This window comes from Drosophila bipectinata, chromosome 2R, assembly GCF_030179905.1.
Source record: "Drosophila bipectinata strain 14024-0381.07 chromosome 2R, DbipHiC1v2, whole genome shotgun sequence".
Classification (NCBI taxonomy): Eukaryota; Metazoa; Arthropoda; class Insecta; order Diptera; family Drosophilidae; genus Drosophila; species Drosophila bipectinata.
Window position 1 is genome coordinate 24,416,097 of NC_091737.1, and position 14,561 is coordinate 24,430,657.

General features: G+C 41.4%; 1 protein-coding gene across 9 annotated transcripts in view; it reads right to left on the bottom strand.

Moving 5' to 3' along the window:
• The window catches only part of SLO2 (slowpoke 2), an 89,449-nt gene that overhangs the window by 58,474 nt on the left and 16,414 nt on the right, over nucleotides 1-14,561 (bottom strand). The window contains exon 1 of one of the 9 annotated variants that reach the window (XM_070278866.1): nucleotides 6,433-7,188. The exons of 3 other annotated variants lie outside the window; for them this stretch is intronic. In XM_070278866.1, the coding sequence (XP_070134967.1) occupies nucleotides 6,433-6,719 (287 nt within the window). In that variant the 5' untranslated portion in view covers nucleotides 6,720-7,188. Of the gene's footprint in view, nucleotides 1-6,432; nucleotides 7,189-14,561 lie in introns of those variants that run through there. 5 more of the 9 variants (XM_070278869.1, XM_070278870.1, XM_070278865.1 and 2 more) reach the window with 5 other exon arrangements.

Consider the following 14,561-nt stretch of genomic DNA (forward strand, 5'->3'; position numbering starts at 1 on the left):
ACTGAAAACAGAAACTGAACTGAACTTGGAGCCGAACGTCCACTGCCGACCGACTAACATATTTTCCCGCAGCTGAGTGTGGGGGGTGAGTCCTGGCGAGGATTGTGTAACAGGACCCGATCTGCCGCGAACATGGTTTCCCACTGTTACAGGACTATGCTGGCTGGAAAGCTTCTCGCTTCCAGCGAGCTTTCTCCACTGTTAAGGCTCTGTAGCTTACAGAGTACCGCCAAACAATTGGGGAAGACGTCGTTTCCCACATAATTCGCGCTTGATTGGCAAACAAAAACCAAAAAAAAAAAAGCAGCTACAAAACGAGAGTGACAGGTGTAAAAAACTGAGAGTACAATTAACGCTTGTTTATGACTCGACTGACAGACAGAAAATCAGTTCAGCGAGACCGCAACAGGTGTGCGGAAACCGCAGGCCTGAGCTTGAGCTTCAGCTCGAGCTGGAGTCTTAAATGAGGAATATTGTAAACAATAACAAGAGTCATAAATGTCACAAATGCCAAGAGCAGCAAAAAAAAGCTGTAAACTCAAGCCGATAGACGCCCTCCGACGGGCTGAGCCAATAAATAAATTCCAAGCAAACACACACAACACGCTTAAGGTTGGCCCCAAGCATTCCTTCCTCTGAATTTCATTACGAATGCCAGACACAGGAGCACGCAGCTGGATGGCCACTCAAGCCACACTGTTTGCCAGGACAGCGGGACATGGCAGCACAGGACAACGGGTCGGCAGTCAAGTAGCCGGGCAGCTTCCTCAAGTCAAGTCAAGTGGAAAGCATCTAGGCGAGGCAACGCCAGAGCCAGGGGGCCAAAAGTGTGTTAACATACTAATATTCACTTTGCATCTTAATCGTTGTTGTGTGTGTGTGTCTGTGTGTGTGTGTCTTGGCCAAAAGGATGTTATTCCGGTGTGCGGGGGAGTGACATTGATAGCATTGCTGAGGATGGAGCCAGCAATCCTGGGCCGTCGTGCTACACCAATTTCAATTGCCGCCTGTAGTTGATATAATCATCATTATGCTGACAAATTTGGGCTTTGTGTTTGGCATATGCGAAGGCAATTTAGAAGTCATGAATAATTTGTGTGTCAAGGAAGAGATCTAAGCCACAGGATGCAAATATCAATTGAGAATTAAGTTAAATAATACTTGCTGGCACAATTGATTGAGTGGGTCACAAAGGAATAAGTTCTTTGCTTTGAATATATGTTTTGATTCAGAATATAATTCTTATTCCCAATTCAAGCCCAACATATCCTATTAACAGAGTTATTGGCGCCATCTGTTTCTCGGGATGTGAGCCTACTGGCTAGTCTCCAAAAAAAGCTTCTCCTGGCACACAAACACAAAACACAAAGTGAAAGCTGTATAACCAATAGAACGGAAACTGAAACATTGTCCTGTGCCTTTTTCTCAACTGGCAATGCTCACAGGCTCTCTTTCTGCCCTTGCTCCCTCATCCTGGGGTTATGCTTCTCCCTAGCATGTCCTGCGAATAACAATGTAAAGGCATAAGCAGCACGAACACGTGGTTGAGCCACAACCAAGAGAGTAAACCGTGACTTTGATGCAAAGAGCAAAGAGTAATGCAAAGAGAGGATGGGCAAGTTAACAGAAGGATAAGGTCAGGAACGGGGGGGAGGAGGACGGAAAGTCCTGAGGAAAACATGTGCGTCCAAACGTTTCCTTGCTGGGTGCGCCGTTAAGCGCATTTGCTTGCTTAGGCGCAAATCTCACTTCACTGACATTTTACTGGCAGTGTCCTGACAGCGTCCTGCCATTTTCCTGACCAACGTTGGCCTCTGTTGACCTCCGATGGCCTTCTGCTGCTACTCTGCTGCTGCTGCATTTGCAGCTGCCCTCCACTAATTGGCAATTTCAGTGAAAGCAACTTGTCGTGGTCGTTAATGTTGGTGGCTTTTTGTTGGTGCCTTCCTGTTGATTTCAGATTAATGAATTTAAGACACGCACATCCTGGCCAGTCCAAAGGTGGGATTTTAATTTCAAAATCCAGCTAATGCTTGAAATTTTTCCCCCCTGTTTCGGACTTGTTGCTTTGTCTGCGTGGGGCATTAATTTTTTTAATGAAACCTTATGACGCAATGGGTCGTATACGTAATGTGCGCCATGACGCCCGCCTGAAAGTATGCAGCAAAAACACTTTAACCATTTTCAGAAGCATTGCATCTGAATGCTTTTATCCTTGTGGTTATGAAAAGCTTAGGCGGAAAGGGAGAACGCAAGGGGCGAGGGGTCGCCCATCGAAATGTGTGCTTGGAAAATGTTATTAAGCTGTTGAGCAAGGAACTCGTCCTGCGTAGCCTCGATTTATTGAGTTTGCTCGTTGGTTTAACGCATTGCAAACTACTTTCTCAACAGGATAAGTACATAAATTCCCAGTTCGAAAATATTTGTGCTTCATAATCAAATGAAGCGGGTGAATATAATAAATTTATGCCAATTTATGCTTGGGCACTGCCGAGATAAATATTTAAATTCATCCAACACGTTTAGTACTCATTTTATAAAGCAATTATCTTTGTATTCCAGCTCCTAAATCCAACTCAAAACCACAATGCCAGAAGCACCCCTTTTTTCTCGCTTTCGTTGGATAATCAAGAGCCCACCGGCGGCGAAGATTAAACCGCTCAACCCTCTGAATGTCAGTCACTAATTGGAAACGAATCGTTACACTTTGGACAGACGGACCGGGAGATAAAAGCCACAAAGATCTGCTGCTGTCTGTTACATACTCGTATATCGAGATTGACACAATATACTTGTGCACACACACACACAAGTTTTACAAGGATATCCACGAACGCGTAAAACACAATTAGGAGCCGCACACACGCACACATAGACACACGCGTGGAATACATTTTGTTTCATTTCGGGTGGCAGCGGCATAAACATAACATAAACACTGGGAAAACATTAAACATAACACACGAGGCATAACGAAATGCGTGCCAACCAGGATACGCTGGTTTCCACCTGCAAACGCATCGAAGAGGACCCAAGGGGGCGAGGATCCTGCTGCTGCCTTCGTCCGTGATGATTTGAGGCATTTTTTATGATTGTTTTATGAGATTCCGAGGGAGGGGGAAATGAAACGATGCCGATGAAAGCAAAGACCACTTCGGAATGCGTAAAGTCATTTGCAAAATATTCGAGATTCCGGCAAGGAATTTGCCAGGGAACAAGAACAAAGACACAAGGTATTTTATTTTTCCAGATAAGACATAATTGATAGCGTGTTTTGCTCAAGGAGCAACTTCTAGGGCTCTTTACCTGTCCACCCTTCCCCCTGTGGCACTTTCACACATGATAAAGTCCATTTAGGACTCCTTACATATTACGTATACGTACCGTTGTCAAGGTGGATACAAAAAATCATGTTAATTTAGACACTTTCACTCACCTGCAAGAGAAAAAAGAAAAAGGTTAGCAAAAGAGCTATCTTAATGCTTGGAATATTGACTAAAATCATATTATAATATTAAACGTAAGTATAATAAAGACTATTGGGTTTTTATTAAAATATATTTTCCTTTGTGTAGGAAAGTCTTTAGTGGGCGGCGCCAAAGACCAAAGCTCTTTATGTTCTTCAATGGCTCTTGATATATGAGCAATTCCTGGGCAGAGGGGTTTCATTCTCAGCTTTTATGGGCCATTGTTAAAGGATTCCTTCGTTTTTTTTCCAAAGCTGTGGAGTGTGGGTGGCTTATTGCAATAAAACGGCTTAACAGAGAACTAGTATAGTATATATACAGACCGCAAAACAACGTTAAAGACCAGTTAAACTCAATAGCGAACTACACACCCCCATTTAGCTTTGGCTGAGCGATAATCATTCATTTCAATTACTCGGTGGAACATTAAATGCATGGGATTCCATGGCCAGACGCGACTTAATTAATGGTTAGCACTTCTTGGCAGGAGCTGAAAGAAGCTGACAGGCCAATTACCGGGATGGCTTACACCCGACATAATCACCAATCAAAGAGGTGTCGATGCAAGGTGCCATGACCGGGGCCATCTACACGCCGAAAAGAAAGCCGAGCCGAGCATAATTGAGTTATTTGCGCTAATTGGCGCACCAAGGGGCGGTCGGATGGTGGCTGAATGACGCAAATTGGCCAAGTTGCAGCACAAAAGCCTCAGAAGTTTGCACAGCTAACGTGGGCTGTGAGCTGTTGACTGACTTGGCCCTGTTGCCAGTCCCTCCCTTTGCCTCTAAATCATATTTCATTCAAAATTTCCGGCTGCCAACCACGTGCCACAGCCATATTCGGGGGAAATTTAATTACAAATACTCATGTGCAGGCCACAAAAATAAACAAATGTGGCAAAGGCTCGTGAATTATAAGGAAGACAAGATACTCGGTACTAACAAGCTCCAACTTTTGTATCCCCTTTGGCAATCTTTCTCCATTATTCTCCACTCAGTCACTAATCTAGTCTGGCACCCAGATATCCTTGCTAATATATTCCGACACTTTCAATATTGCCACCATCCCGATATCTAAATCCCATTACTTTGGTGTTAACGGGGCGGCAAGGAGGCACCGACGAGTGCGAGCAATAATCACAGACCAGAGACAACAAACGGGATAACAGGATAATAAAAGTCCAAGTGATAAAACTAAATTAAGGGGTTATATACAGTTGTGATATATGAAAAAATCGATTTTTTTTTTATTGCATATTCTTTAAGTATATTCTATTGGGAATACTCTCACAAAAATTCATAACGATCGGAGCATTGGAACAGAAGCTGTAGCTATTTAAAGCGCACTATCTGCATATAAAACTTGAACAAACTTGAAACTTTAAACGCGATTATCTCAGAATCTTTTTTTTGGGAAATTGCTTTTGCGGTGGACACGATTACTAAAAAACTACTAATCCGATCAACACCAAATTTTGACCACTTATTTATTATGATATTAGCTAGTCCGTGAACGAGGGATTTTCAATTTTTTTGAAAACTCCTTTTTTAAAGCACAAAAAACAAAAATCTTATACGTTGAAAAAGTACATTTTTTGTTAAAAACGTCGCCATTTTTTTTTTTATCAAAATTTTTAAAAATCCCTCGTTCACGGACTAGACAATACAATATACTAACTAAACTTTTTTGAATTTTGGATTTCGGATGAACCGTTTTCGAGAAATCATGTCCACCGCAAGACACCATCGAAAAAAGACGATCCGGGAATTCGGCTATAACATTTTTGTTATGTAATATTTTTTTTATGAAAAAATTTAATTAGGTACCCAGAAACATGTACTAAACAACGTCGGTAAAACATTTTTCATAAATATTTTCTATGGTGTCAAAAACAAATCGATAAAAATCCATATGTTTGCGCGGTACAACTGTATATAACCCCTTAAACTGCCCTCGAGGCTGCCCTTTCATGCATAAACGATTTGTGTCCGGGGTCTCAAATTTGATTTAAGCATTTTCCCAATATTTTCGCTAAAGAGGCACAATTTAATGGCTGCGGCACATGGCGTTCAGCACAATGACAGAAAAGCTGTTTGAATTTAATTTTCGTTTTCGTTTATGAACTTTATGGAAAACAATTATGCCCGAAGTGTGTGCTTAGCTGGGAGTAATACGCAGGAACATACGCTACAGCCGGATTTAATAATCTCCAATCTGCGATAATAAAAATATAATTTGCTTTAAGCTGTAATGCCTCCCAGAGGATGTTGGCCATTAAGTGTGTAAAGACTCTGCTTAATTTCTGCACAAAGAACGTAATTGATGCCTATTTTTAAATATTTGTTCAAGAGAAAATCAATGCCCGCCCTGTATCGATAGATTAGTTATAATCAGATGAACTCGCAGCTTATAACACTTTGTCATGCCTCGCATACAGCCGCTGGCAGGCCTACTCCTCGGGCACATTCCCCTCCTTGTTGGGTGTTTTATACGATAGAAAGCAAATATTTATGTAGATTTCGCTCACGCAATCAGCCTAAGAATACAGAAAACACATAAATTCCCTAGAAGGCAGGACTCGCACCCCAACACACTCACAAACACACACAGAGCCTGGAAACCACATGTCGCAAATTACAAAAGAGCCTCGGGCTCGTACAGAGGACAAAATGGCTTAGGTTTCATATAACCTTCAAAATTATTCCATTAAATTAGCATTTTTATTTTGTTCCTTAACCTTTATTAAGCTATCGGGTTTTATTTTATTTTTTGTAATTTTAAACTCATAATAATAGGAATATTGCTTCACAAAATAATGAATTTTTCGAGGAAAAATTTTAAAAAAATATCTCATAGCATGACCACAAATATGGGAAGCTTTCTTTCGTCTAGAAGCCCAGTGACCTTTTTTCTAAGTGTACCACAAACCTAACCCAGGTCCTGGTTAACTACCTCCCCCACTTACCTCTCATCCAGACGCATACTGCTCCGGCTGATGTCACTCCACACGGACATGGAACGCGGCCGCTGGAAGATGGACTTGGAGAAGCGCCGCACCGCCGTGGAGGGGGGCGGCGGCATCTGCTGGGGCGGGTAGCCGGCCAAGTCGTTGAGCTCCTCGTGGAAGTTGACATTGCGCTGCAGGCGGTGATTGGAGCCGGGAGACGCCATCGAGGGCATCGAGTAGCTGCAGGTTTGATTATCGTCCGACATGCCCAAAGCTGTGTAGCTCACTTGGAGGTTGTGGCTCATGTCCTTGGGGGATCAGATCGGGGATCGAGATCGATATGTGTACGTTTCAGTCCGGGCCTTAACTCGGAGCCTACATCACATCATGGAATACGAATGGCTGTTGTATTTCTGGTCACTGACACTTTTCTTTATTCACTTTTCACTTTTTCCCGACATGTAGTACTTGCAGGTTGCATATATTTTTGTCCGACACGTGTCCCGTTTTTGTTTTTTGTATCTTAAGGATTCGCCTGCATCGAACATGGACTGATGACTGAGTGCTTTTGCCTCCGGGTGTTGTATTAATTGCATCTGCATGGCAGAGGCGGAGGCAGAGTGCCTTTGGCGAAAACTTGCATATTGTCTGTGCTCATGACATATCAGACACTTCATTAAGCACAATCAGCCCAAACAATTGACCGTCACTTTTTCTCCCGCCTGGCCCTTTGTCTCTGGCCACGTTTCCCACTTCTCACTGCTCGGTTCTCGGGTCTTGGCTCTCTATTTTCTATTCTGGAACTACATAAGCGACAGTGATAAATTACTGACCTTAGGACCTCCCTGGCTCACACCAGTCTCCCGGCTTAATTGAGCCAACAGACATTCAACACGCAAATATTACTGCAGTTTAAAGTTCAACCATCGAGATGATCAATCAAGCAAACATTCAATCAATCAAAGGGTATGCATTTCTGTTTTAAAAGAGTTGACCATTTTTTGTAACCCATCAGAACTTTACCAAATCAATTTTCTTTTCAGTTTTTGATTAGCGAACTTTATTGAACACCTCATGGAATTTTAATTCCTCTCGAGAAACTTTCAGACACTTTTCTTTTCTCGATAATTAAGAAACTTTATTAGTACCTATTTTGATATGAAAACAAAGACCTTGAAATCTTAAGAAAGCTCTGAGCTAACAAGGACTTACTTTGCAACTCCATATACATATTTATTTTCTTTAACACTTATGACAAACTCTTTATATTTTCCCCCTGAAGTTATGCAATTAATCAAATATTTAATTATGCTGGCCGAAAGCAAGTCCATTTGGCTGGAACTTATCAAGCTGAAATGCGTCCAAGGCGTGGCAAATGGCGCTCCTCATCAGCATAATGAAAAATATGTATATACTTCCAGAGGGACACACCCACACAAAAATGCCAAAACAAAAAGCTGCAGTTCTGCCAGATGACGCAGAAATGGAGTGAAAGTGGAGAAAGGACGGGAAAGCAACGAAATTGAATTGTTTTCGCTGCGACTCTCTTCTGGGACACTCCCTTATTATATTTCAGCAATTTCAAGCTCCGTAAACAAGCATTCTATGCAGCACTTCTTGGCCACTTGAGTTTTATGCTTTAAGGCCAAAATGTTTAAAGCATTTTCCAGCTTAGTATGGCCATTTGCATGCTCAGCCGTAACTTGGCCAACTAAGTGCCACAATTAACAAATGTAAAGGGTGCTAAACTGGTGCCACGCCCACTTCTCGATGGCCTGTTGGCCAAAACTGGAGTAGTACACGCGATTTTCCAGCTAGACTCCTGGCATAACTAAGACATTAAATGGCCTACGAAACCGGGTGGCCAAACTGTCTTGGCCGGGGTGTGTGCGACACTTGCAAGGTCATGATTACAAATGTGTATACTCCGTAAAGGATACCCTCTGGATGGCTTCCAAAAAAAAACCAAGAAACAAAGAGAAAAGACAAGAAAATCCCACTGGCACTTCATCGATGAAAGGGGAGCCTTTTGCTGAATTGGCAGGAGCAGCATTTTAGAATTACAAAGAAGCCAATTGGCCAGAAAATAATCCAACAAAATTTAAGAAAACAGACTAAGCATTTAACTCCCACATTATTCCATTTTAAATCAAAGAAAATATAACATAATTCCACAAAAATATCCTTTAACAAAAAGCCTGCACTGTTTCTGTAGAAAAACCACCTTTTTCCTTATTTTAACCACTTTTTTTTGCGGCAGAAGGGAAATGTACTATGCACATGCATAATATATGCCAGAAAGCACACAGTCGCTTTTATTAACCGCAGAAAAATTCCCAGCTCTGATATCCGACAGACCCACGGTCCAAGACCCACGACCCACACGAGAAAAGTGCCAGGGCGTCCTATCAATTAATGAACTTTCTCACCCTGACTTCCTGCAGTTCCAGAAATATAAACATATATGTATGTCTACAAAAAAGGGGAAAAGTGAAACATGTGACAATAGTTCCTTCCTTTTTATATCACCATGGAGAACGTTTATTGTTGGTGCCGGCAAGGAAATGTCCTTCAAAATGGCTGACAAACAGAAGTTCTGTAAACATGCGGGAATTGTTGGCATTTAATGCTCAGCTAGAGCCTTCTCTTCCAGGGCGGCGGGGGAGACGGTCGGGGAGGCAATAAAAAATGTGTTGGCCTAACATGTGCCGGCCATAAATAAATGGGGAAAAACAAAGCAAAGCCCATAATATATGCGCCGACATCTGTGCAACCAGTTTGGGGAAAATCCACACACCGCACACTAAAAATAAGGTGCAACTGTCGTCCTTTGGAGAGGGACTCAAATCCTCGTCTGACATTTCGCCTAAGACCATCAAAACGAGCTTATGCGGAAGATATCCTCTAACTGGAACACCCTCCAACCAACTGGCCATAGGTTGTCACCAGTATCTTACCCTCATCAGCAGCGCTTTGAACTCAATTTTTGCACAAAAGTTGACCTTTTCTGGCATTCAAATGGTTGAAGCGGGAAGGTCGCCCTATCACAGCAAAGCAGTTACCAAAATGAATGGAAACTGGCATCTCTATTAAGTATTTATCCCACAATATGAATGTATAATGGCGAACTTTGATGGCAAAGTAATTTGATGCATGTGAGCTATATCCTATTCTTATTCCAAGTCAAAGTTGAATCAATATGATGAAAAATATATTTTAAAATCCAAACCATCACTTAAAGCTGCTTTCATCCTCGAGCTTTTCATTTTTCATTTTTTATCTTTCTGGTAGAAAATGTTACAACACTTTCTCCTCATTTTGTTGGCCAACATCCATTTTTGTTTATCCTTTTTTTTGCTTGGCCCACTCTGCCAAGTCGGAAATTGATTTGTGGCTGCAGAGAAAAAGTTTCACTTTTTTGTGGTTGCGAAATTGAATTTTCATTTCGACTTTGGCCCGGTTTGAGAGGAAAAGTTGGCCAAGAACCCCTCACATTCACGAGGTTTTCACACCTGTCTATCCAGGCTTAGAATTAGCAAGTCAAACAATTTGGTTCTTCGATTCGAATAGATATTCAAAGAAGCAGCCGAGGCTAAACGGGCCAGGACTTATTTTTAAACCATATTCTGGAGGAAAACTTTTCGCAGGATAAAGGATAAAGTTGAGGCGCAACTTTCACGGACAAATGCACAAATGTATACTTAAGTTCGAGGCCCCAAAACTGACACATCGGATAAAAGTCACTGTCTGTTCGTGGAATATTAAAGCCTCCTAAAGGTTCTCTGGCCAAGACATTTGAACCGGAACCGGAAGAGATATGTAAAGTAAAAACCACTTAACTGCCTGTGACTGGAAAGATATAAAAAATCTGACAAATGCGCGGGGCGAGGTCGACGGCGAAAAAATCTCCACAATATAACAGACAAATAATGTACAAACAAACGATGCCCCCCGTCGAGTGGGCGTGTGGCCAAAGTCCAAAAAGAAATCAAAGGAAAAACGGCAAAAACAAGAGGATATATGGCGAAGAGTTAATACAGCGTGATAAGTTGTCTGTGTAATACATTTAGTCCAACAAACAGAGTCGGTCCGGGAACACAAACAGCATTTTCTGAAGGCAACCGTCATCAGTTATCGGACAGAAATAAGCATCACGATGTCAACCACAACTGCTTGCGGCACCGAGAGTCTTGAGGGAAAAGTTCAAATGTTTTGCCCTGGAATAGATTGGATTAATATATACTTTCTGGGGGAGCTGATGCGCAAGGAATAATAAGTTATCCAATCTTAAATCAGAGAGACATGGCCTCTGGCTGGAATTTAGGAAGTGTCTTTAATCCTAAAGCTGCTTTCCTGGCTGGTTAATTTAATTTGCAAATCTCAACATAAAATGCAAATGACTGGTGTTGATTCACCGCAAACACATCCAGCAGACAAATTCCCACTAAATGGCAATCAAAAAAGTGTCACAACAAAGCAAAAACACTCAATGGACCCTGAACTTTGGCTCATTAGTCAATTATACCAATAGCGATGTCCCCCACTGAGAACATTGAGGAATTGACAAAGTGCCAAGTAAATGGAAAAGTCATCAATCTCGTTGTAGCCTCAGCAGAAAAATTATCATTTCTGTAGAAAAACTATAATTTATTCATTATTTTAATTAATAGTTTATTTCACTTGTATGTTTATTGCCCAAACTATCCAACTAACTAAAATATTCATACCCTCACTTACAGTCAACTTTAATTAAACACCACAGGAGACATTCCCCAAAGAACAGCTCGGTTACTTTGTTTGAGTTCTCGGCCAAGTTGTAACCAAAAGGCTTGTCATTTCGCATGCATGACAACGACTGCATTGAGAAAAGTAAATGGCTCACACATATTTACTTTCTCTTATGCAAAAGTTTCATCCCAGTCAGGTACTTTCACCTTTCATCTCACTTTCACTTTTCCCCACATTCTGTTTTTCTTTCTCCGGCATAACCCTAGATTAACTCGACCTTTTGCGAGCCTGTGGTCGGCATTCTCTTAACATTTTCCGGGATGGGCGTTAGCCAGGGATTAGCCCAGTCGGTTCCCGTTTCATCCCGTCCCAACCACGTAGCCACAAAAAGTTCTAGTCCCTATCCCCTTGGCTCTCTCTCTTCTGCATTTTTTTTCCTCCTGGTCTTTCTCAATTTTGTTAAGCTTTCACTTTTAGCTTTTTAAGGTATTTGACCAGCTTACCCAGCAAAGTAAGACGGGTTCTCATACTCCCTAGTATATGTATATCCCACTTTGATCGCTGCATCAGCCCCTAGGGAATAAATGGGGAATTAAATGCAAAATGTAACTCATAAGCCATGTGTGCGTATTTTACGACCTTGCTCTTGCCTTTTGGCCAAAGCCAATTTCAGTTTTTATTTTTATGCTCTTTTTATGTTTATTATTATTTTGTGGTTTTTCGATTTTGTTTCAGGCTTTTTACCGAATAAAATCGTCGAGTTATTTATGGCCCAGCTGATATTCTTGTTAGCAAACATAAATTAGTTTAAAAAATGTATTTTTAATGCCATCATTATGGCCATACTTTATAAAGGTCTTTGCAAACAATCTCCAATACATTTGAATTAAAAAATTTTTTAATTTTTCCCCCAAAATAGTTGTGTTAACCTTAATTTCAAAGTTGCTTTGGCAACTTTTGCTTTTATTTTTTCTAACAAAAACAGACCGCAAAAATAGGGTCGCAGAACGGCAACGTCGAGTGGCTTAATGAAAGTCAAAGTAAATATATAATAAACTTAATTGGTATGCAAATTTGCGCTGCTTGGCCAATTTCAGCTAAATGACTGGCCCACAAAGTGCAGAACGAGCGGGTGCTCCGGCTCCATCGATGCCGCGAACGGAATGTGTCATAAAACCTAATTGAAAATTTCAGACTACGGGGCATTGTTGTGGGTGTTGTGGCACTGCTGCACTATGGCACTATGCCACTGAGGCACGGTGGCAAGAAATATTGTTGGGCAAACAGATAAGCGAAATAAACGGCTGTTGATGCAGCTGCAGCTGCAGGGGCAGCCTCCTATCCATTTACGGTGGCAAATGTCAGTGGCTATATGGCTATGTGGCCAAAACGAAATGTGTCAAGGCGAAACAAAGGCAAAATACCTGCAGGGGCCTCTCACATAAGCAAACATGACAACAAAGTTCTTCGTGCATATGCGATATGTACATACGCGATGGCGTATGGCCCCAAACTACAAATGCAAAAATAAAAATGTTCACTTTCCTAATTATTCGGTGGGCTTGATAAACAAAATGGTACAGGGACGACACGGAAACACAGCCTGGCATCGATTTTGTGTGAGAAGGCTTCGCCAAGGGAAGTTTCCTCAAAGGCTGCGCACAAAAGTATGCTATAAAGTTTTAGTTTTCCACAAAAGAGGACAAAAACACACTCCAACACACTAACACACCACTAACACACAGATAACAATATGTCAGAGGACACTGCGATTTTCCTCGAGTTATTTTCGCTTTGTAATGCTGACACTTGATTAGGTCTTTTTAACGGATAGGCGAGTCCTTTCATCCTCCTCTTTTTTTTATATTCCTCCATGTATAGTATCATTATTTTCCATTACAGCCAAGGACACCATAACTTTCACTTTTCCAGCCTTGCTGCTGTGTTTTTTTTTTTTTACCCATTTGCCTGACATTTTTTGCTAATTAACACAACAAATCTGCCCGACACGTGGGCGGTGGCCTTGAGCCGCCCAACCACCCGCACCTCCCACAGTCATAACCGCAAGCATGATAGCACCGTTCAAATAGGCTTTGATTAATTCGTGGAGGTGACACTGTCGCGTACACTATGCTACACCCGATATACCGAATTAATATACAACTCCGTTGGCGGACCGTTCTGCATCCAACTGGCAGCACAAACTGACTGACGGACTGACTGCCTCGGTGCCTCGATGCCTCGATGGCTCGATGCCTCGGTGGCAGCTTGTTGGCGAATCTTTTGCAGTGGCTCCACTGGCAAGCGTCTAAAGTCACGCACCACCAGGAGCAGAGCAGAGGAGCACAACTGCCACAACGACCGCCCCACCGAGTGCCTGTGACTCTGACTGTGTGTACGAGTGTGCCACTGTGTGTGTTTCTTGGTCCTTTGAATATGCTCTTTTCCACAATACTCTCTCGACAGGACTCTCTTAATCAGCATTCAATGCTGGTCACAGTTAACTAGAGTTGCCAATCTTGATAGCTTCAATATTAATATATTAAATATATTACAAATTATATTTTAAAATAAAATTTATTTTTATAAAAAAGAGTTTAAAGGACAAAGTGAAAAACATGTGATAAACAGCTTTAACAGTTATATGAATAGTATTTTTTGAAATTATCATTGGTTTTTTAAAGAAGTCTATCTATTTTATTTTCTCGTAAAATTTTCTTGCTTTGTTATGTGAGGATTTTCTTGGCTTAACTTGGAATGTTTTTAGATACTAATCTTTATTTATACGAAAACTCTGACTAAGATTGTAGAAAATAGGATAAAATAGAAAATAATTAATTTTCTCTAATTGTTCCTCAAAAATAGTAAAGTTGTGAACCCATTGCGTATACGTAATTTTATCTCATGTAAATGAATTCCTTTCTTTCCTTTCCCCTTTTAATGATTATTAAAAATAGTAATAGATTCATAGAAAGCGTTATGACCACACTGCGTATACGCAATTTCAGAACCCATTATGTATACGCCATGTAGGCGCGAGTAACACCACTTCCTGCTTTTAATTTTCCCTCAGTGCAACGGTACTCTGTTGGTGGCTGGCCCAAACACGTGTTATATAACAAAACAACAAATGTTAAGAGAATCTTCTCCGGCAAAGAGAGCCAAGGACTTGTTCCGTTAACCCAGAAGTAGGATAACAGCGAACAAATAATGAAAGCAAATGCCAAGAGCTCCAAGCAACAACAAATTTGGCGCCAAAGACACGTGTGGAATCGGAACGCAAACTTCTCTTTCCATTCCATTGCGTGGCGTGTAAACATTGAAGCTTTTCTGTGACGTCAGTTGCGGCCTTATGACGTCACCGACCAAAGCAAACACAAAACCAACACAAAAGTCTACAAACCAAAGGAAAAGGCAAA